Source organism: Rhipicephalus microplus, chromosome 7, assembly GCF_043290135.1.
Source record: "Rhipicephalus microplus isolate Deutch F79 chromosome 7, USDA_Rmic, whole genome shotgun sequence".
Taxonomy (NCBI): Eukaryota; Metazoa; Arthropoda; class Arachnida; order Ixodida; family Ixodidae; genus Rhipicephalus; species Rhipicephalus microplus.
The window spans coordinates 122,561,491-122,584,256 of NC_134706.1; the positions used below are offsets into that span (position 1 = coordinate 122,561,491).

General features: G+C 44.1%; 2 protein-coding genes across 2 annotated transcripts; one reads left to right on the forward strand and one right to left on the reverse strand.

Moving 5' to 3' along the window:
- Positions 1–928: 928 nt before the first annotated feature.
- LOC119179694 (thiamine-triphosphatase) lies at positions 929–1,843 on the reverse strand. Its single transcript, XM_037430812.2, has one exon. It carries the CDS (start codon positions 1,725–1,727, stop codon positions 1,047–1,049), a length of 681 nt encoding a protein of 226 aa, XP_037286709.2. The 5' UTR covers positions 1,728–1,843; the 3' UTR covers positions 929–1,046.
- A 6,003-nt stretch (positions 1,844–7,846) lies between these two features.
- LOC119179087 (uncharacterized) lies at positions 7,847–22,246 on the forward strand. Its single transcript, XM_037430163.2, has 6 exons — positions 7,847–7,964; positions 8,087–8,117; positions 9,140–9,249; positions 12,163–12,276; positions 17,676–17,758; positions 20,747–22,246. Exons 1-6 carry the CDS (start codon positions 7,946–7,948, stop codon positions 22,013–22,015), a joined length of 1,626 nt encoding a protein of 541 aa, XP_037286060.2. The 5' UTR covers positions 7,847–7,945; the 3' UTR covers positions 22,016–22,246.
- The last annotated feature ends 520 nt before the right edge of the window (positions 22,247–22,766 follow it).

Consider the following 22,766-nt stretch of genomic DNA (forward strand, 5'->3'; position numbering starts at 1 on the left):
CGCAAACTTTGTCGCGCCGGGTTAGCTCCTTGTCACCGCGTCCGATCTTCCGCGCCCACTCCGCGCGCCTATCGGCGTCCGAAGGAGTAGCGAAGAGAACCAGGCGTTGCGAACAGAGCGGAGTGCCCGTGTTGCAATTGGGAACGAAGCATTTGACCATCTTGTTGCTCGACGCGCTGCGTCACGAACGCAAATGGGACATAGATTGCTCAACCACCGCAGCTGCAGTCGGTTTTAAAAAGGCTCGTTCGCTGCAGTACGTACTGCGTGGAATGAATCAAGCACCGAAGCATGTGTTGAACAGGACGGCGATTTCCGCGATCCTTTTGCACCAAGAGATGAACATGCCCAACGGCCGTACCATTTCCGCGACAAGCTCAATATTTGAAGACTGGTACAGGATTAGCTACAATTCTTTAGGAAGTTGAATATTGTTCACAAGAATGCCGCAAACACGCACTTCTGCCGCCATGATTCAACTTTTCATAGCATTTCTGCTTTTATCGTTTTATGGAGAAATAGAAAATGCCTCTGTTCGTCGGGTCGGTGGGTAGCGCCCTCTAAGATGTCATATATGACGGGTTTTTGCAATGCTTTTGTTTGCCTAAAAATTTTTTTATGCTAGCTACCCGGCTTGTCTGCCTTTCCGTCTCAAATTGTTTCATTCGCGCAACGGAGTTTTATGATGCATTGGTAACGCAGGAGGATGCGCTGAAATGAAACTTGCAGTAACTTCCTAGTTTTCTCTGCATGACACAGAACAGATCAAATGGGAAATCTGGACAAGGATAAGATTAGTAATGTCTTCTCTTCCTTGCTTTTACAAACTAATATACTCGCTGTGCACTTGTTTTACATACATCGATCTGCTTTGAAGAAAGTGTTTCAATATGTTAGTGCCTAAAACACAACAAAAGAAGTTCAACAATTCACGTAGTTTTATATTTTACTTTCATTCCGCATGACCTCGCGTTGAGTCATGCAGCCCATACAGCCCTAGATTTTTCCACACCTTAAGTCGGATATCTTCAGCCGCGTTGCCCCAGCTAGCTTTTTCGGCAGTACCAAATGCACTCGACCAGACGGCTGTACAGCTCGGGCCGTCGAAGTCTTAAATAGCTTTCCACTTTTCCTTCTTGTGGTGGACCTTTCTGGTCGACGCCAAGTTGAGCAGAAAGCGCCGCGATCTCCGCGGTCGCCCTATCGACGGCTCCGGCGAGGTCCGATCCATCGTCCGACTCGGCGAGCACGACCTCGATTTCGCCGACCGAGAAGCCCCAGTCGGTCTCGTCGATGTCGACGACGGCCTTTCCCGGCGTCCTGTAGGTTTTGCGGTCGGTCCTTATCACCGCCAACTCCCGCAGTGTGCCGTCGGTGACCAGGTCGTCGACCCGCGATACGCCCTCGGTCTGAAGCACTTCTCCGAGAGTCGCCATTATCTGGCTGTCACCGCGCTCTTCTCTATATGCGCTGGCTGGACCACAAGACACATCTCCCTGCTTGCGATGCTTCAGCTCCCACGTGTTCCTGTTATCATCTCCGCGAAGTCTGAGCCAGTGGTCGCGCAGGCAAAGCATGTAATCTTCTGTGTCGTAGTATGTGTCGACGAAAGTCTTTCGCGATACTAAGCGGGCTCCCAGCGCGAGTAGACGTCGCTGGATGTCCGGAGGCACCTTGAACTTGCGTTCGACCTCTCGGCAACAAGTGGGAAGCTCTGCTGCCGCCATACTCTGAGTTACAACATAAAACTTCACATGCACCGCATTCACAGTCCCGCTATTTGTGCTGCTAGGAGTGGTGAAAACTAGTAGAGCAACCGAAGCAACGTTTTTTTGGATCAGTTGAAGCCGGTAGGCTATGGAGTGCTGGCCATACTGCTATGGGCAAAAGCTGACGAACCGTGGGACTCGCAACGAAGTAACGTCATTCACGCTCTTTGTGGATATAGAGTTTCATAATAGTATTTCTTGAAAACTTTGTAGGAATTGTAGCAGGTAACCATTATTTCAATGATTAATGCTGCCAATTTCCATATGCTGTTAGCTAAGAGACCACTGCACACTGCGTGCGCTTGCGTTTGTACGTGCAAAACGCAAAAACTGCGGTGCCCCGTGTGGATGCGGTTAACTTCGATGAGCACAGCTAATGCCGACACATTTTTCATCCATTGATACCTAAATTTTCATCATTTCATATAATTCATCGTCTTTTCCAAAGTTGTCTAGAAGACATTTTTGTAAGCTCACTGTTTTTGCTAATATTCAACACATATACCGTTGATAACGGGAAGCAGTTTGACCTTGGCTTAGCTGACTTGGTGGTAATGGAAAGCTGCTGTGCCCATGTTTTTTTACGAAAAAAAATTTTTTCAACCTTGCTGCGTTAAACACCAGGAATTTCAAGCAATCAAAAGGCAGCATGCACATTTAGGTGTGTGATATGCCGCACAAATTATCCAGTGACTGTCAGCGGCAAAGCCAGGGGTTGGCACACTGGGCCTATGCCCCCCTCCCAAATTTTTAATTTTTTTTTTTACCATGGCATAGAGAGCGAAAAATGACCGTTTCAAGGAGGTGGCCCTCCCAAAAAAATTTCTGACTACGCTCCTGGCGACTGTGCAGGTGTCAAATGAGCAACAGGTTTTTTACCCAGTACGTTTAAAAATTATTACTCTAATAAATATGACAACTGCAGGCTTCACCAGGTGTTCACGGACACATTAGGTTAAATCAGAGTAAGACTCAGGTCAAATCCACAAAGTTTTGCTTGTCTTTGTTAGACATGGTCTACTGTAGCTCTGGCATGCACCAGATAAGAATGTACTTTTGTCTCTGTGAACTCACTGATGCAGTTAAACTCTTCCTTTGGTGTTTAAATGTAACATAAACTGCAACATGAATCAAACGCACCAAAGCAAAGGCATTGTTCGAGAGGCTCGTTGCTTTGTCATACAGGACTAATCAAACCAAGGGAAGCTGTGGGAAGCATACAAGACATTATTTTTTTTTACTGTAATGCAACAATTGTGACCTTACTTTTAAGGTAGTATCCAAACGCACAACCTTCTATTTACATAGCCCATTACACGTCTGATACTTTACCAAGTGAGCTATAATTGAAGGCACCCCCGTGCTGTTTAATTGCAGGGGAGTGACCTCCGTCGTAACTCCAATAATCTGTCTTCTGGCCCCAATGACGGACTAAGCTCGCCTCAAAGACCAGTCGCATGTTCTGGTGAGATGGCACTCATTAGTATTTGTCGGCACTTCCAACAGTGTTATGTGGTCAGATATGAATTACAATTGTGTCCGACTGCGACAAAAAATCTTTGGTCAGCGAGGTTGCTAAACAAGACACACTAACTGGGGTTGAATGCTTGCATAATGTGGGAAAGAAGGGAGGAGAATAACACGTCACACCCGTTTTGCAGTATCCCTCTCACTGACACCCTTAGTGCATAGCAGTGCATTAATACGAGAGCTAGGGAACCACAGTGTGCAAGGCAAGGAAACGAAATTCCCCATGCATCCACACTGTTTGGGTTTGTGCAGGCATTGGGGGAAGGAAGTCCTCTTCAATACGCATGATGTCTTCAAGAGACTTCACGTTTCACGAGAATAAAAACTGATTACGATTTATAAGTTTTATATGATTTCAGTTTACAATTTCTGCTCCAAGAAATTAGCCAAGGGATCACTGAAATGATATCCCTTACTTGTGCTATCTTTCTCTGAAATTTCATAACCACTGCACAAGCACAGTAAACAGACGAAACTGACCTAGCTACTTGAATGCACCCGTGCTGACCTTTCATTTTGCCTTAATATTTTAGAACTGAAACCTGGGCGAATTTATTATTCATATTTATTATTCATAATGAAACTAACACATAAAGTCACCGAGGTTTACCACATAAAGTGTGAATCAGATATGAAGGTCTACTGCATTTCTCAGCAGTGGGATTGTTCATCCCATCAGTGAACTTTCAGTTATACTCAGCGACAAGAAATTCACACTCTTAAATTCCTTATGAAGTTACTAGCTGTTTCTTCTGTTTTTGCATAATTCACAACTAATTTTCCAAATGCTCAGTGATGACTGCTGGTGCTCACATGGTCTGCATTTCTAAAAATAAACAGTTTGTAGTTAACTCTTGTTGGATTCCAATGGCACAGTAGGAGCAAGTTTTTCTACTCCTTTTGGAGTTGGTGTACGTGTTTCCATGGTAGAAAGAGAGCTGAAGTCAAGTGTTCGAATGAGAGAGTCGGAGTCGATTCAGAGCGGGAGCGACTCAGAGGAGCAGGAAAGGTTGCTTGAAATCCGTAGAGTGGACCGGGAGTCTGCATGACGCACTCCCTTCAACATGTTTGCCGCATGGGGCGCTGCCACTGTCGCAACATGCTCTGTCAGTAATGACGGACAACGTGACAGACTCGTATGTCGAGCTGCTTCCTCTGCTCGATTGTGGCAGTGCCAGTCGGAGAGCTCCAGTTCCTGCACTCTCAGTTTATTAAATTGCGTCACCGACACTGAAACTACTACATACAAGCGGCAATTCTGCAGAATTCGACAGTGGAATTAGTGTAATGGAATAACCATGTGCAAAGTATTCTGGGCAACTCAAGGATTTCCTCTTCCTCCTTGCTTCCATGCTTGCTCCGTCAGTGCGAATTGTGTTGCAATCGCAGATTCGGAGGCGTTGCTCTACACTAGTCGAGTGCTCACTCACAGAGTCCTTTACCTACTTTGACTCTGTTATTGGAATTCAATATACGTCGTTGTCTTCTGCGTGCACTAAAATTTCATCATGCAATGTTTAAATGTTGTAACATTCTTTTGCCACCTTTCACAGTCGCTTTCTGACTTGATTTCTTTTCAGAAACATCAGCAGTGACACTGAAGACTCGCGTCAACATGTGGACTGGAGGGAAGCGCGGCATGAAAACATACAAACGTCTTGCACATGAAATTGTTGTTACGCTGTTGTTGTTTATGTTTGGGCACTTTATGAACTGCAGAGCCCTGCAGTGTCAAGCTTTGATAAGCTGTTCCAAGATGGGCAAATGAGAGACTAATAGCAATGGTTAGTTTTGCATAAGGAATCAGTTGAGATCACCCGGGTTTCAACTGCCTGCATGTTTGTGGCACTATCGTGGCTGTTTTATTGTAGGTTACACGAAATACAAGTGCTCAAAACTGTGTCACTTTGAGAACTTGTCTTTCATAAAGCAATGCACTTCTTTACGAAAAGATTGACAGGATTACCAAAGTGTAAACTTGTCAATAGTAATTAGTTCTTGGTGTAGTTAAGTGCGTCTTATACTTGGCATGTTCTACTGGGACAAGCATAAGCCAGGTGATCAAGCTGCCTATCAGGGTCTGTCCTAGAACTGCACACCAACTAAATGTCTTCAGAAGCATTTGTGAATCACTATGCAACTGTTTCAGCACCTATGTGGAAGATTGGGCTAGGTTGTTTTTTTTGCCATGTGATCACAACATTCATCACCTGTCTGTTTCTGTGTGCATTTATTCATGCTCGCACTACAGTCACATCACTACATTTTATAGAAGAATCAGTTTCTGAGCAAGTTGGTATTAAAGATGGCACTAGGCAACAAGCAACATGAGATGAGGTACACTTTTTTCATAGCCTCCCCATTCCTCATAGCTCGTTTGACAGCAAAGGCTGTTCAGATTATGAGGACCGATTTCGGCGCTGTAGCTGTTTGGAACTGCCAGTGTTTGTAATCACTATCGCGCGAAATAAGAAAACTAACTAAATAAAAAGACCGAGCACAGAATGGGATTGGAACTCAGGCCCTCTTTGTGGCAGCCCAGTACTCTACCAGCGAGGTGTGCCACTGCTCGAAACTCTATTGGAAACTGGCCCTATGCGGCTTGATTTTGGGTAAGGAATCGCATTGACATATGTAATAAAGCATTTAAGAATAGTAAAGTAACAACCGAGCATCACACAATGTGAATTGCATAACAACTGGGTCGCTGAATGCTCCAACCTATTACAAAAACCTCAGCACAATTCTTCGTCATCAGCGACAGCATCCACATAGTGCACATAATGTCGTACAAGTGCGTAGCAGGTGCCTTGAGTTTTCGAAGGATGACGAATTATGGAACAGTAGACACTTCACCACTACACAAAAATTATGATGATTTATGGCCTAGTGGGTACCATCCAACTGCTCAGGTTTGTAGAGAAGGGGTCTCCACCACATTGCTTGCGAGTCTCTTGCTCAACGTGCTTGATCTCCCGTGTTAAGTCGTCCAGCTCCTGGCGGGTGGACTCAATCCGCCGCTCCAGCCTCTTGTTGGACTTCTGGAGCCTGTACTTCTGTTTGCGAAGCAGCAAGATGTCCTTGTTAATCACGTTACTCGGGATTCGTACGCTCTCGTAACCGGCTCGTTGCTGGCGCATTTTACGCTCCATGTTGAGCCTAACCGTGGGATCCAGGCTGCGGCAGGGCCTGCACAGTTCGCCCGGTTCCGTCAGCACGAGCGGGCAGCGGTTGTGCCTCCAGGCGTCTAGGCCGTCAAGGTACGCGCTCTCCGGCTCCGCGCCGGGGTACACCTTCTTGTTGGGGCCTCCCCTGCAGACGCGCAACGCGTCCACGGCCTCGAGCAGCCACTCCACGTCGGCGCCGCCGGCGACCTCGAAGGGGACTCCCTCGATGGTCTGGACCGGAACGCCCATCAACGAGACAGCCACGCTGGCGTCGCTCTTGATGGCGACGGTCTTCCGGAAGTACACGGTGGTTATTTCGTCCTTCCCGGTCAACTCGGTTTTGGGAAGGTGGAGGGCCGTGATTTTGGGCACGTGCTTGACCAGCACCTGCGAGAACACGATGTCCCGGACGCCGTCCTTGTCGATGCAGTGGACGGCCCAGGAGTTTCCCGGCAGCTTCAGCATTTTTGCGATGTCGAAGAGACGATCGAAGAGATTGTTCGGGACACCCGCTTTTTCAACGACGGCAGAACTTCGCGGACCGTCGTCTGCGGCGCTAGGGCTGAGAGACATCTCCCTGCCGTTCGTCTTTTTCTTCAGTTAGAAGCCATTTATGCGGCCTCGCTGTTCAGGCAGCCGTCGTCAGCGTCTTAAGTTCTATGCCTTCACGATGTCGCACGGTCGATGCAGGCGTTGGTCGATGTTTTGGCCACATGATAAGTTTCAATTTGACTGGAAGGTTGGCACAGACGACACAGGTTCCGGACGCGGAGCACGGTTCGCCTTCGCTCACTTGCTCCTTGAGCGTCAGCTACTGCTCTCCGCTGGGCAATCGACTTTATCAAGGGGTGTACCGCGCCAATCCAGAGGACACCTACCGCAGCGCATCGGAGAACATTGCCAACATTCGGTGACAATCAAACAATCCACCACTTTGCTGTGGACAACTCTAGGCTCTATGCTGTCATGGATACGTTACTCTAGTCATTGAGGAATGCCTCCGTGCTATGCTGTGGACTGAGTGTGCGCGCCAAACACCTTGGTGCGCGCGCGATCAACGAACGTAGGACCAACTAAAGGATTCCTTCCTCAACTCATCGATCGTGCTTCGAGAATGTCTCGCCTGCCATTTGTTATCTGTGGTCGACAATGTCATGCTTAAAAAACTTACTTATTGTTATAGACAAAATTAAAGGTTAGACATACACAAAAGGTGATCAGTTACGTTTTATAAATTTTGTGGGATCAAGCAGTAGTGTTCAAGAGGGCGGCCCACAGCTGACGAAGGCCGGCAACCACAGCTGTTTCCTTCCTCCATGACGGCAGAGTCAAGTTCAGTTTATTTGGCGACAAGATTGCCTTTGTTACATAACGTCAAATCGTAAAGTGCGTTTGGTCGTGCCATTTTCAAATAGCTGTGTGCATTAACATAGCTAAATACTTGCATAGGTGGCCATCCGCGCTCCACGCCTAAATTAAATGGAGTGCCCAAGGAGAGGTGCGCTCACTTGCTCATTCGCGCACTTTCGCATCCTGAAAAACGTGCATGTGCATTCAACTTCACCACTGCTGCCGACTATCATTGATTTTCCGATGGCTGTTTTTTTTTTTTTTTTGCAGTGCGCAAGACGAACTTGCCTGCACGATTTGAGTGAGTTATTTTGCTGCTTTGTTTTCTCCCTTTCGCTTCAAGCGCTTGTGTTCGCTGACATGCACACGGTGAGCACATGTAAAGCATGAGCAGGTTACTACCGGTATGGTGCTCCTTGGCGAATGTCGTGTAATCACAACGAACCGAGTGCGTATATGTTTAAATGCATGCGAGCCTCAAGCCCATCGGAGTGTGTGTGGGGGGGGGGGGGGAGGGGGGGTTGGAAAGGGAGGTGTTAACTGATATGAAGGGTTTGACGTCCCAAAATCCCCATATGATTACGAGAGACGCCGTAGTGGAGGGCTCGCGAAATTTCGACCACCTGGGGTTCTTTAACGTGCACCGAAATCTGAGCACATGGGTCTTCAGCATATTCGCCTCCATCGAAAACGCAGCCGCCGCAGCAGGGATTCGATCCCGCGACCTCGGGTTAGCAGCCGAGTACCTTAGCCACTAGAGCACTGCGGCGGGGCGGAAAAGGAGCTGTTCATTGCGGTGCCCCCCTCCTAGCTACTAACTCAAACTGTACCCAACAAAAAGTGGTGATGTGCGCACGCCTATGCTCAAACATGTCGAGATCATTTTCGCGTTCAAACAGCGGAAGTAAAATCAGCGTCTGCTTTCAGTAGTGCCCATTGGCTAATCTAGTGGGTGGAACGATCGTCACAGCGATTAGGAGTCGCGCTGCGCGCTACGTCACGTGCAAGTGCTGGTCAGTAGTTCAATATCCTTACCTTATGCATATGCATGCACCTTCAGTAATTCAATAACTTCATTCAGTCAAGTCATTCCGCCACTTCCATAGAGAAGAAAGCACGTGAAACTTGTTTTGGCATCATGTAATCTATGGCCCTAGTACTACTTCAACAAGTGCTCACATGTAGAAGTTAGCGCCGTGAGCTTCATTTTTCAGTGGTGCTTCAAGCTGAAAGATCTTATGACTGTGCCAATTTGAGCCTGAACCCATTTGCTTTTATTTGTTTTGTAGGCATGTTGACAGTTCTTTGCGTAATTTTATTCAGGCATTTCGACCTTGATGATGACTCCGGTGATGCATTGGACGTTACTGTCGAAGAATGTGCCAGTGCTGCAACAGCGCAAGATGTAGCGGGAGTTAATGTCAGCACTCCCGGTAAGTGGCAGCTAATGAAATTGAGGACCCAGGCAAAATAATGTAGTATATTTGTGTGACTCGCAGAGGTTTTTATTTTATTTCAAACACGACCCGGTGTATCTGCTGCAGATCACAAGGTTGTGGGTTTGATTCCACGCCTCTGTGACAGCATGTCGAGTGGTAGTGGGTCACTAGATGCCAGTGTGTGATGCGTTGGCCTTACCTTAAACGATCACCTATATTTCGTGCATGACACGTCAACAGTGCTCTAGTGCCTTGCATTACTGAACTGAGGTTAAGGAACAGATGCTGCTCCTGGTACCCAGCATCTTCAGTGACATATGATAGGTATAACGCCTACACCAAAAGAAGAAAAAAGTTTGTTAATCCTTTGAGACACTGTGTACACAATTGTGCGCTCTACTCATTTTCGCTTTTTGCCTCAAGTAGAGGCTAAGAAAAAGCAATACATTTCATACTTATGATGAATTGAACCTCTTGCATAATAATACATTTCTTCATTTCACCTCATTGTGCCCTGTACTGATACAAACGATCATTTTTCTGAAGACACTACCTCATTCGTCGAGTCGTGCGACGTGCCGCTTCAGGCAAGCAATGTGAGAAGCAGGATCTTTCTTCGTTCAAAGTGGACATAGCCAAAAATGAATTTGCTATATATTCTTAGTCTGGGATTTTATTCTGTTTATGCCAAAATTAAGCATCAATGACTTAAGGGTAAGGACATGTTAATTACAAATTAATTAGGATAATTTTTAACACACATATATTCAAGAATTATCTCATAATTATTGTTGCTGTATAATATTGAGTGGCTTCAAGTAACACAGTGATTTGACACATAACTGACACATAACTGACTTCTGAAAGGGTTAAAGGGACACTAAAGGCAACTATAAAGTCGACGTTAATTGTTGAAATAGCGGTTCAAAAGCATCATAGTGTTACTTTTGTGCCAAGGAGAGCTTATTTTGAAACAAAATCATGTTTCAGTGGCCCGCATCGGGTTAGCGCATTCAAATTACCGCCTTAGGAAGCGGACCGACTCTCATCACTGTTGCCATACGCAACGTTGCCCGAATTTATTGCATGGTCACCGACACCAGTAGACAGAATGAAAGCAGTGGGAGCCACAGCAGGAATAAACATTGATCAATTTCTTGATATTGGCTCCGAGATGGCAGACGTGTTTTTGTCAACTGTGTCCCGCTAGGTGGCACGACCTGTCCATTGTAACCATGCGAAAATTAGATTTCTGAACCACTCACGTCAATCCCCATTGTAACCTGCGGCGGTTCTTTTTTCCACGAATCAAACAGAAACGAACAAGCAGCATTTTATTGTATCTCTTGATGCTCGGAAGATTCTTTATTTAGTGAAGCTAGCTTGATTACTAGCGATTAATTGTAGGCGATTCGTATGACATCATCGGGATCATTTTGACAATGTCCTACTGAGGCGCATGTGTTCTCGTGCATTTACCTTAATTTCTCGGTAAGTAGAGCACTGCTGTTGATAATATTGTAGTTTTATTTTAGATGTCATACATTGAGATTTCACTCTGACAGAGATTGTTATGTGACTTTAGTGTCCCATAGGCATAGGCAAAGGTCTGATATGCTTCCCGTGGCTACAACTTCAACACGAGTGATGCAAAAAATGCTCATCACGTGATGCAGTCACCTCATGATGTCATCATAACATGCCAGATTGCCAAAATTTGTGAGGTCATTATGACATTATTGTGATGTGACAGAAAGACATCGTCGCTTGGTCAAAGGTTAGCCAATGGTGGAAGCAGTGCAAAACCAGGTGAGGTGCTTCTGATCGTGGAGGCATTGGAAAACCACGTTAGGTACAGAAAGCTTTTGGAGGGTGGCAGGACAGGATCAGTGCATCGACTGCGTAGAGAAAAGGACATGTCATCACCGTCTATGAGTCATCCTAGGTGAGTGAAAAAGGAGATCCTGTGTGTTCTTTACAAAAGTATGTGTGCACAGCATAGCCAATGAGGTCATGCAGTTTACACTTCTCAAGCGTGTCGTCAATGTGCTGTAAGGCATTGCTTCACCCACACCGCATTTGTGCACAAACACCACGTAGCAATATGATGAGCACATTTAGATGCTTCTGTTTTATAGGTAGGTACTCGTGTATGATACATAAATGCGCTGAAAATATTGCCACGCGCGGCTCTTGTTTCATTTTTTATGTATTGATGTTTCATCTACAAAAACGGTAAGCAACGCTCAGCGCAGGCAATGTTCAGGAAGCTTCACGGTTTGAGATTACAATGTCGAGATTACATGCTAAACGTGAAAAGTCAAGTTTACTCCAGAGCATGTGCGAGCCCTAGTGATAACACCAGAAAGTTCGGTGTGGGATGTATAAGTGACAGCAGGCTCCAGCGATGGTCAGTTTATCGAAGGCCGACACTCTGTTTATCACTATTAGCGTGCGTTATGTATGTATGTAGTTTGAGCATTAGTTTGCCGGGCACAGGCTCACCCAAGTAGAGAGTTTTGCCTTGAACTTGCTGACTGCTGCCTTTGTCAACACATCAACCACGTGACAATACTCAAACCTCGATACAGCAAATTATCGGTTATAACAAAGTAAATAAAAAATACCTCTGCTATAGATACAGTGATACAAATGTGGGTTTATCAAAATTTTTGGATATGATAAAGTATTTTTGTGGCAGGTGTGACTCTTTCGAGGTTTGAGTGTGTAATTGCGTATCGTGTTATGACGCGTGTGTTTTTCTGTTGAAAGAGTTTGCCTACTGGTCCATACACTCAGCTCTGTCCTTATCTCAATTGGCAGCAAGCCTTCCTTACTCGACATTTTCTCGCTCGATCAACTGTGGGAATAGCTGAGATGGTGTCTTGTCGTTCTTCTGTCGTGCAGGACCATCGCGAGCCTCCGTGCGCAAAGCTGTGAGGGGGAGGTTCCCCTGCAAGAAGTGTGGCCGTCGCTTTGACTCCTTGCTGAGGAGGACGAAACACCAGTTGACACACACAGGTGAGCTCTTTGACCGCATCCCCTGGAGCAACGTTGGTGTTGGTGACTGGCTAAACTTGGCAAACTTTCTGTTTGAATAATAAACAGCAGCGTAATCTTTAATAATCTCAGAGTATAGTCGCTGTTTAGTTCACACTGCAAGATTGAGACTGCAGATTTTAGTTCACACTGCAAGATTGAGGCTGCAGGCATAATTCCGTCCACGATGGCTGCAAATGACTGTACTGTACTAAGTCTAAACCAACCAAGGAACGTGAAGTACAGAAAGTTAACCTTTTCAGGTGCGATCTATTGAGAAGTGTTCATAAATGTGTCAATTTTTCACATTATGTAATGTAACTCAGTATTCTATGTAACCACAAAAATAATGTAATAATACGTTGTTATGTGAGCTTCTATTTATCCTACAGTGATACATGTACTGTTGTTGGTAGGCTTGTGCAAATAGTGAATCTTAAGTTCAAAGCGTATCTCAAGTTAATAGTGATATGGTTCTAATAATTTCGAATTGAATTTGAATAGTGTAATTCACATATTTTAAAGAAAAATGAATGTATCAGTCATAACTGAACTAACCTGAACAATGCTTTTTTTTTCCAAATTCAAACAATCATGTACAATTGGCATTCTTTTTGGCTCGAAGGAAGTGGAAGCAACTTTGAATAGTAGCAGGACTTCGTTAGAATGCAAGCGATGACTTGTTGAACATATTATGTTTAGAAATTTGCTGTACGCAGAGCATATAAGCCAGTATAGGAAGCTTTTAAAATCAAGAAAGAAAGAATAAATGGGACAGTAATATTTTGAAGTGGGGCTTTGCATCAGTGCGCATTTATTGTTATTTTTTTAAAGTGTATTTTTGGTATGGAACCCCTTCACTGCAGCGAAAGCACCTTTACAGAGGTGCTACATGCCGATTAATACACATTTATTTGTTCATATAGGACACTTTGAAATTTCCCAAAATTTGAATTGAAGCAAATTTGAATGCATTAATTCAAATTTGAATTGAAGCAATTTGAATGCATCGTTTGAATATTTGAAGTGCTCAAATATTCATACAAGCCTAGTTCTTGCATAAATAGGATACGATCTCAAGCTAGAATAGAAATAGAGAGCTATTTCGTTTCCGATTCATTTTGAACAAAGGAAAATGATCCTTTTGACGTGGCTCGTAAAGACATCGAACGACTCACGAAACTTAGTAGTGCCTTCTGCGCGGTCATCATGTACAATACTGCACTTGCAAGATGAACTTGTATGAAGACGCACTTAGTAGTAGGGAGGTTTGATTCATCCAAGCTCAGCGTATCTTGCGCTTTGTTACTCTCTAGTGGACACAACTAGCAAAAACATGCTGTGTACACACATATGTACAAAGCACCTGAGAGGGCTAACCATTTGAATATAGGAAGAGTCTTGTACTTTGGCTAAAGTATTAACAAAACAGAAGTATTATCCTCCAACTCTGTACCATGTGGTCAGCTGTTCATACCTCAAAAAGGTCAGTCACAAAAATTCCTTCATGTGTGACATTGCGCTGCAACAATTGTGCAGCGCTCATTATGCTCTAGGCACAAAATAGACTCATTATTAGGCTTGTGCAAACACAGTTAGACACCTTCAGAAGAGGCATGCTCCAGGCAGCAATTCTTGTCTTTCATATGTCTCTTATAAGCACGGTACCCCATATGCATTTTCCTATCAATGCACTTTTTACTATTGGCACACTGGTGTCCCTTATACCTGTTTGTCTCTTGTAAAAGGGTTCGACTGTAGTGAATTTGGGGTTCTAAGCAAATTCGAAGCGTGTAATGATCAGATTTGAATGATTTTGAATCTAATTCGAATAGTATATATCGCATACTATAAAGAAAATGAGCACAACTGTCATGACTCAATTAACTTGCACAGCATACTTTTTAAATTCTAAGCAGGCATGTGCAATGCATGTCATTCTTTTTTTGGCTCAAAGGGAGTGAAAGCAACTTTTACTAGTATCAGGATTTGACTTTTGCTAGGATGCGATAACTTGTAAAATACAATACATTTTAAGATTTACTACTCTTAGAGCATATAGGCTGGTATAACAAGCTTTCAAACTTAAAAAATTATCAATCAACGTTAGGGTAATGTGTTCATTTAGCCTTGAAATGAAACTTCGTGGCCGTGTAGATTTTTCCTGGACAGTTGAACTCATGGTGCAGCACCTTTGACTGCCTCTACTTCACTGAAACCATCCTCACAGAAGGGGTACATGCGGATTAATATATACACCTATTTGATCATTTCAAATACTTCAAAATTTAAATTCGAATACTTAAATTCGAATCGGAGCAAATGTGAGTATCGTAATATCTATTTCAATACTTTCAGTGCTCGAATATTCCCACAAGCCTATTTTATATGCTATCGCGCTGCAGAGAACGACTCACTGAAACAAATGCCCTTAAACAAATGCTCATAATTATACCAGTGTGAATAGCTAAGTAGCTCTTCAGTGCTCATACTTTTTTAATGTAAAAAGGATTCAGTCATTTCAATTAGTAATCAGTTTTCTTAGGTTTTCAGCTGGCACAGTGGTACCTATATGTACAAGGGCGATGAAAAAAAATTCAAATGACGGGGCACGCTCTTCGTATGACGCTCTGGTGGCCTTGGTGGCAATAGCAAATTTGACTGATCCCATACTTTGTGGGAATCGGTTCCATGCATTCAGTGAGTGACTGTCTATGTGAGATTTTTCGGCTTTAAGCCAAGCGTTCATGTATTTATTTATGTATTTATTTATTTATTTAACTTTTTGTTATTAGTACTTCAAAAGCCCCATAAGGGGTATTATATGAGGGGTGGGTATAACTAGTACATGATGGTTTCGATTGATGCCTTGAAAGATGTGGGGCTGTAGCGGTGCACCACGTCGGCAGGAACAAGATTCTATATCTTTGCAGCCTGAACAGAAAATGATCTCACATGGGCTGTAGTGCAGGCTGTCGGGGTGCAAACTGCTTTTGGGTTGTCATGATGGGATGAACGATACAAGGGTTCAGTATTATTCTGCTGACGTAAAATGTCATAGAACTTATGAAAAAGACATGATACTGCAGTGTTGCGGCGCTGCTGAAGGGTTTGAAGATGACGACATGACTTCAGTTTGGTGACACTGGTGTGATAAGAATAATCCGAAAGAACAAACCTAGCCGCACGATTTTGTATGGATTCCAGCACAGATGAGAGGTTAGTTTGATGTGGGCCTGAAACTGAGCAAGCGTACTAAATTTCGTTCGAACAAGCAATAAGTATGCTAGTAGTTTTACTGGGGAGGAACAAGGCACAGGTTACGACGCAGATAGTCAAGCATGTGATAAGACGAGTTTGTGATGTTAGAGATATGAACGGACCAAGTAAGGTTATTGCATAAGTTAACACCAAGGTATTTGTATGATGAAAATTCCCCTATTTCCGAGCCACCTATCATGTATTTAGTAGAAATGAATGTTTGATGAGGATGAAAAGTTAGATGGGCTGTTTTTCTTAGGTTAATGGACACTAGCCATTTGTTACACTAGGATTTTATGGAAGAAAGGTCAGACTGTAGAGTGAGGATGTGAGCGTTGTTAAGCATAAGACAATAAATTAATTAATCAAACAAATAGATTTTAGAAGAACGACCATTAGTTAAGTCGTTATTATATATTAGAAAAAGCAGCAGTGCCAGAACAGTGCCTTGTGGCACGCTGGAAATAACATGATAAGGAAGAGGAGTGTAACGTCGCCCCTGGTCTTGGAATCACAGCCTTTGACGGCACAACGAGTGGGTGGCATCGCGAAACAGGGATACGGTGATCGAAACAACAATGAAATCACACTCGCATCCTTTTGCACACAACAGAGGTGTCTCAGCGCTCAAGCACTGTTGATGTGACCACAAAGCGTCGCCACAAAATGGACAGCGCACAGCATAACTACGAATGACGCCGGTTGGCGGCGCACCGCTAGACGGGCAGTTGAGAAGGTGCGCCGGTTGTGCTTTCTTTCATTTTATTTTTGTCATTATCCCAACACGCGCACATTTACATGACATCACAATTTTCTGTGCACCTGACTTGAAACGTCAAGCACTGTGCCTGACAGTGGAGCTGCCTTGCAGGAACCGGGAGATGAAAACTTTAAAATTAAATTAAAATGTTTTATACGAGTTTCCCGGTTCTAGTGTTGGGAGAATGTTAACACCACATTCCAAGGAAACGAAAAATGTCCGTTTTGCCGCACCTCAAAATTGTGTCAGTACTCCTCTAAATGTGTTCATTCTCGCGAAGTGGGGTGTTAATGCATCTTGTGTACAGTGACGCGTGGTTCGGGGTTATTGGAGCGATAGATATAGAGATGAGTCTAGTGGTGAATTGTTCGCAAAAAGTAGTTTAAGAAATTCAAGTCTCTGCGTCTGTATTCTCATCTCGAGTGGTTCAATATGGTCAGCTTTCATGAGTTCTGTGGGTGAATCCTGTCTTGAGAATTAGTGAAAGATAAATCTTACTGCCTTTTGCTGCAATCTTTCGAGGTTATTGATATTAGTTTTAGTATACAAGTATATTATAGTTTAGTTATGATTAGGGTGTTATAGCATAGCAGTTTTACATCGAATGGTGCTTCTTTAAGTTTTTGCCTCAGGAGGGATAATTTTCTGAAGGATGAGGTGCAGCTATTACTTATGTGGTCATTCCATGTTAACGTGTTGTTAAAGGTGACTCCTAGATACTTGTATTGGGTTATTTCATGTAGGGGGGATGAACCTGATTTATACGTATGAAGCAAAGGTGATTACTTGTGTGTCATTCGCAAATTAGTATGCTTTTATCTGTGTCTAGTGTCATTCCCCAGTGCATGCACCATTCAAAAATAGTATTCAAAATACTCTGTAGACTAGTCTGGTCATAGACTAAATGAATGGCTTTCGAAAGCATGCAGTTATCAGTGAATAATTGAATCTGGACACTGCTTTCAACCATGTTAACAATGTCATTAATATGTATATAAAATAAAAAGTAGAGGGCTGAGGACACTGCCCTGCGGCACACTCGATGCGACTGGAAGAGATCCCGATTTTCCACCATGAATTTCTTCAAATTGACGCCGGTTTGACAGATACGCAGCAACCCAAGTAATAAACGACCCGGGAACTCCTGAATTTTACAAGTTTCGGAATTAATTTATCGTGAGGGACAATATCGAAGGCTTTTCACAAGTCTAAAAAAATTATGTCGATTTGTCTGTTTTTGCCAAGATTTGATGCAAAGGAATGAACTACAGAGATTGGCTGTGTGACAGTCAAATGCCCCCTCCTAAACCTGTGATCAGTATATCTCTGAGCAGTCAGTTGTTAATGCTTGCTTTCCCAGGATCGGCAAGAGGTGCCACAACCCTCGAGTGCAGCGAATGTAAACGGAAATTCTCCAGCAGGCTCACACTGGCTGAGCATCAGGTAAAGCACTTATTGTTGACTCAGGCTTCAAAATATGCACATTACTATGATTCTTGTAAAATGTGAAATTCGTCTATGGAATGTTTTGCAAGAGCGGCCAATGCATTAGTTCGTTAGCGCTCGAAATTTCACAAAACGATTTATTAAGTCATCAAGTTGTTAATGTCACGTTTTGAATACCTTGTTTGGTGATATAACCTGTATTTTCCACTCCCCAAAGAAACATTAAGAATATGTATCATCTGTAGTAACACCAGTGAAAGAGATGCAAATTTTTCAGGGACATAGGTGTGGTGTCATGACTTACTATAATGATGATCAACAAGTGCAATTTTATTTCAAATGATGTTAGAAGGCAGAGCTTTCGTTGCCACAGTGTTGGCATGCATCTCTGTGTTGCTAGAAATGATATGATTCTGTTAGTTGAGACATCGCAACTCACATAGTGGGGATTAGCACGCATAGCTGCGCTAAATACAACTTTGAACGTGGGAGTGCAGGGCCTCACGAGTTTAAAAATTGCGCATGGCTTTCACTGGCCCTTATTTTCATTGCTAAAGGCGTTTCTCTCATTTAGCTGTGATGCCAAATAAGATAATAATATTTAGTTTTTAAAAAAAAACTAGTTGTAACCATGCCCAACTTTTGAAATAAGGTCACGCGCTTCCATGTTGCGAGTCGTACGGTTGATGAAAATACTAAATGCGAGTAGTGGAGAGCATGGCTTTTGGCATGGTTAGTTGAACCCAGTGTTGGTCGGCTAGTCCAAGGATACATGTAATTCTGATCTGCCTTGTTCTATTATTAGGTGGATCAATGCTTTCAGTTGGTGTCACTGCCACACTAGAACCTTATTCCAACTGGCGATGTTTCCATCTGCCAGTCATGCCTAATACCAGCTGGAACAAGACGTCTGAAATAAGAAGAGTGTAATCAATGGAAAGCACCAATATTGAGGCATACCGAAGTTAGACACAGACCCTCGAGCTAGCCGACTAACGCTAGGCTGCGCTGACGTGCCAGAGGCCATGCTTTCTGCTCCTTGTGTTTCATTTCTGATCAGTAGTAGCTGCACGTACTAAACCAGTACGCTATGTAACACTAGTGATGTCTCTATCAAGTACAGTAGACTCCCATTAAATTAAACTATCTTATATGAAATCGCTGCTTAAATGGAACAACTGCCTCTAATATGATTGGTTTCGTACTTGAATATTGTACCCCTGTTTACCCCTTGGTAAATGAACTTCCTCCTAAACGAAACACGTTTTCCTGGTCCCGTCAGGTATCGTTTGAAAAGGAGTCTACTGTAGTTCAGTTGCTTGCATTGCTGTGAGCACCAACCCATGGGGGATGTGGCTTTTGGAGACGAATAAGTTATCAAAGAAGGAAGTGTTTTTTTTTACAGTATTGAGATTCTTTTACGTATAAAACTTGTCTTGCAAGACCAGCATCCGCAGTTTAGATATGTGCAACAAGTACAAGCTGAATGCTTAATGTGTTTGTGTTAACAGCTTGTTGGACTGACATGTCATGTGACTCATAACGTAGAACAGCTAGGGCTGCTGTAATTCTTTTTTTGACATAACGCTCAACTTGTGTATCGCAGTGTGCTGAGGGAAAAAAATCCTGATTTTCTCCTCATAGATTTTTTGAAATTCGATTTTTTCTTATGGTAGTCAAGGCACAAACCTTGAATTTCAATCATCTACTGAACGACTACAGTTGAACCCCTTTATGACAGGCATGCACCAGAGAGCAACTCCAGTCCCTCATCTGAGGTGTCTCTTATGAGCGGAGTACCACATATTGCCCCTTTTTTATCAGCCTCTGTTTCAATGTAGGCAGGCTGGCATCTTTTGTACCCATTTTCTTCTACATCAGTGCCTCTTATGAAGGCGTTCGACTCTAGTTATAATTTGATCTGAAAACTGTTTGCAGCATTGCACTCAGTGCATATTGTAGCACAATCAGATCTCATTATAACAAAGTTGCACCTACACGAAAATAATTTTGTTATATCTGAAAATTCTTTGTAAAGATTTATACCTAACACTATGGCTATTGCAAGACTATTCTTCCCTTTCTTATAACCAATATTTCGTTATATCCGTGTTGTATCAAAGTTTGAGTGTTTCTACGCTGTCTGATAATATGCACATTTTGTTGAATGGTTTTTTTCCTATTGATTGAGAAGCAAAAAAGAGGCAGCTTGTTTTTTCTCGTAAGCCAGTTTACCTATATCTGAAATCAGCATGAAAATTTAAAAGGGCCCTGAAGCGCTTGTTCAAGTAACCATGGAATGGATTCACTAAAAGAGCTTATTGTCTCACGAATTCATGGCCGCGAAAATTTTGAGAATCTGTTCAGTACAAAGGACAGTTACAAAGATTTGTCGCACACTGTAGTCACATTCTCTCTTTTCTCGTCCCGACGAAAGCACTGGAAGCTAAGCAGAGAGGGACAGCATGGGCAAATAAAAGTGTCACATGCGCCTCATGACCTTGAGCAGTTTTCTTCTTTTTTCTAATATGTTGCTTTTTTAATGTGATCGTGCACGCACGCACAGACAAGTCGCGGCCTCCTACGATGATCCATGTAATGACCGAACGCGCTATGTTCAAGCCAACCAATGGCTGATAGAAGGGCTGTTACGAGGCATTTCTGAGCTTCTTCCGTCATTTGTCAAGAGAAGAGAGAACAATTTTCAGCTGACTTTGATAATTCATTGTGAATTCCAGGCTGGGTGCAGCGCTATTATATCTGGCTAGCGTGTTCTTGGGGAGCTTCTGCTACTAATCGGCAGCGTTTTCTGACCCTTCTCAAAAAGTGTTGCATAGCCCGTTTAAAAATTTAAATAAAATTTGGACACAAGATACAGCAAATATCCTCATAAGCCATGTGTTCCCTTAATGTCGTGAACTGCCTTCAACAGTTGTCGAGCTTGAATGTCTGGATTGACCGGGAACAATGCACGTTTCCCTCCAGGCGTGGCACGAGAACCGGATGCTGTACTCGTGCCCCATCTGCGGACGGCAGTTCCGTCAGAACGCTGGTCTGTGGCGCCACCAGATGACGCACAACCGGGACGTCCAAAAGCGGCGCTACCCTTGCCCCAGGTGTGGCCAAGACTTTGCCAGACCGGGCTATCTGAAAGAGCACCTGGCCTCCCACGAAGAGTCGCACAGGAGCCGCTTCGCATGTGATGTTTGCCAGCGGACTTTCTTCCAGAGGTGTGATCTGAGCCGCCACCGGAAGACGCATGACGGTAAGCAGCAGTTCGAGTGCGCCATCTGTAAACGAGGTTTCTCGAGCCTGGCAAGCCAGAGACGGCACGAGAAAGAACACGACCCAGCACGGAAGGCACCCTGCCCTGAGTGTGGAGCAACATTCACGCGCCCCTGCCAGTTGAAGGTGCACATTGCGAAATACCACGGTGACGCGATGCTTTTGAAACCACTCGTGCCGAAAAAAAGACCGGGCCAGCCCACAGGGGCACTTAGAATGGAAAGAAAGCTTCTGTCACAACATTGCGACAACAGTGCTGCGCTACAGAGAATGGACGGTAACACCACAGACGATCTGCCGACTCAAGCCAAAGGCATGAAATACTCTCTTCTGAGGGAAAAATTGACAACTCCGGTTGATGTAGCACCCATGAGCATTTTACAGATCTGCAGCAGCTCTGAACTGAATAGAAACCCTGGGCAGCTTCAAGAGCAGCATTCAATATGTGGCAGCACAGCAACTGAGTTCGGTGCTAGCTGTGCACTTTCAAGTAATGCAACAGCACAGTCCAAAGAGCCAACAGAGCAAATGCGGACGGGTATGGGAAGGTTAGCAATACTGCGAGGTAGTAGTTCTGCAGTTTCAGAGGCGGCAGACCTGGCGGACAAGCTTCAGTGCTCACTCAAGGAACTGCCAATAGAGGGAATTCAATGCGACCTCCGTGCCGAGTCTGGGACTAACTTTGTGGACCATCCTGACTTTCAGAGCCAGGCTTACTACGATTGGCTGTCACGCTTCACGTCCACCTGTAACCTTGCTGCGGTGCCTCTAGACACGGAGATGTTCAAGAAGGTGAACCAAGTGCTCAAGGCCGTCAGCGACGCACTTGCGATGCCGTCGGGTGCGCTCGCCTGTCGTGAGAACTTCATGGCCTTGCTTGGCATTCGGGAGGACCTTTATAGAACTGTTAGAAGCCACCTCGACTATGTGCTCGGAACTTTGAAACCATCATGGTCATCACATTTTTGATTTAACGTGATAGGCAAGGTTCGCAGTGCAGTTGAAAAGCCACCGGTAATCTATTTGTGTTACACTCCATTATTGAGTATCAATAATTAACTCATTCAGTAAATGCTATACTAATTGAAAAGGTGTCATTTAGGTGAGCAATTATTGAGTTTAACTCTTGACATCTTCTTACGGGGGGACACGGGTCTTAAAAGGCCGAAAATCGCGAAAAAACAGATTTTTTGAAGTTGACATTTTCGGTATCTGCAACTATTTTTGCACCTATCTGAGAATTTTCAAGCTTCTCGAGTCATTATTTCTGGCACAAGATCAATTTATAACATCTCTGTGAGATGAAGCTGAGGTGAAATAGACGCTAAAGTCGCGCTTTTTCCACTCCGAACCGTTGCCGTTACACATGAGCTATCGTGGTCATCTTGGTCTCGTTTGGAAGGGTCATTTGTCATCTTCAATTTTCCACCACCAGTGGCTCGCCTTGCTCATTAGTTCTTCAGCAAAAACGCGTCATCAAGAAGCACCACCGCGCGATTCTATTGGCTGCTTGGGGAACGTGACAAAACCTAGGCACCCCATTGGCCAAGTGGCGCTTCCGCCGTCTGCTTTTTAATTGTGACGCGCACGGACATGCGCCATTTTGTCATGGTGCTGTCGACTGCCTGCCGCAATAAAGGAATTCTTCGCCGCACTAATTTGTGAAACAGGTGTGGCATTCGTTCGTTCGCTGTGTAGAAAGAGCCCCGCAATGACAGGG

Bases quoted from the DNA above. Each gene is read 5' to 3' on its own strand.
- LOC119179694 (XM_037430812.2), bottom strand. From the start codon at position 1,727: ATGGCGGCAGCAGAGCTTCCCACTTGTTGCCGAGAGGTCGAACGCAAG.
- LOC119179087 (XM_037430163.2), top strand. The intron at 8,118-9,139 runs GTGAGTTATTTT...AATTTTATTCAG, and splicing joins AACTTGCCTGCACGATTTGA to GCATTTCGACCTTGATGATG. The intron at 9,250-12,162 runs GTAAGTGGCAGC...TCTGTCGTGCAG, and splicing joins AGTTAATGTCAGCACTCCCG to GACCATCGCGAGCCTCCGTG.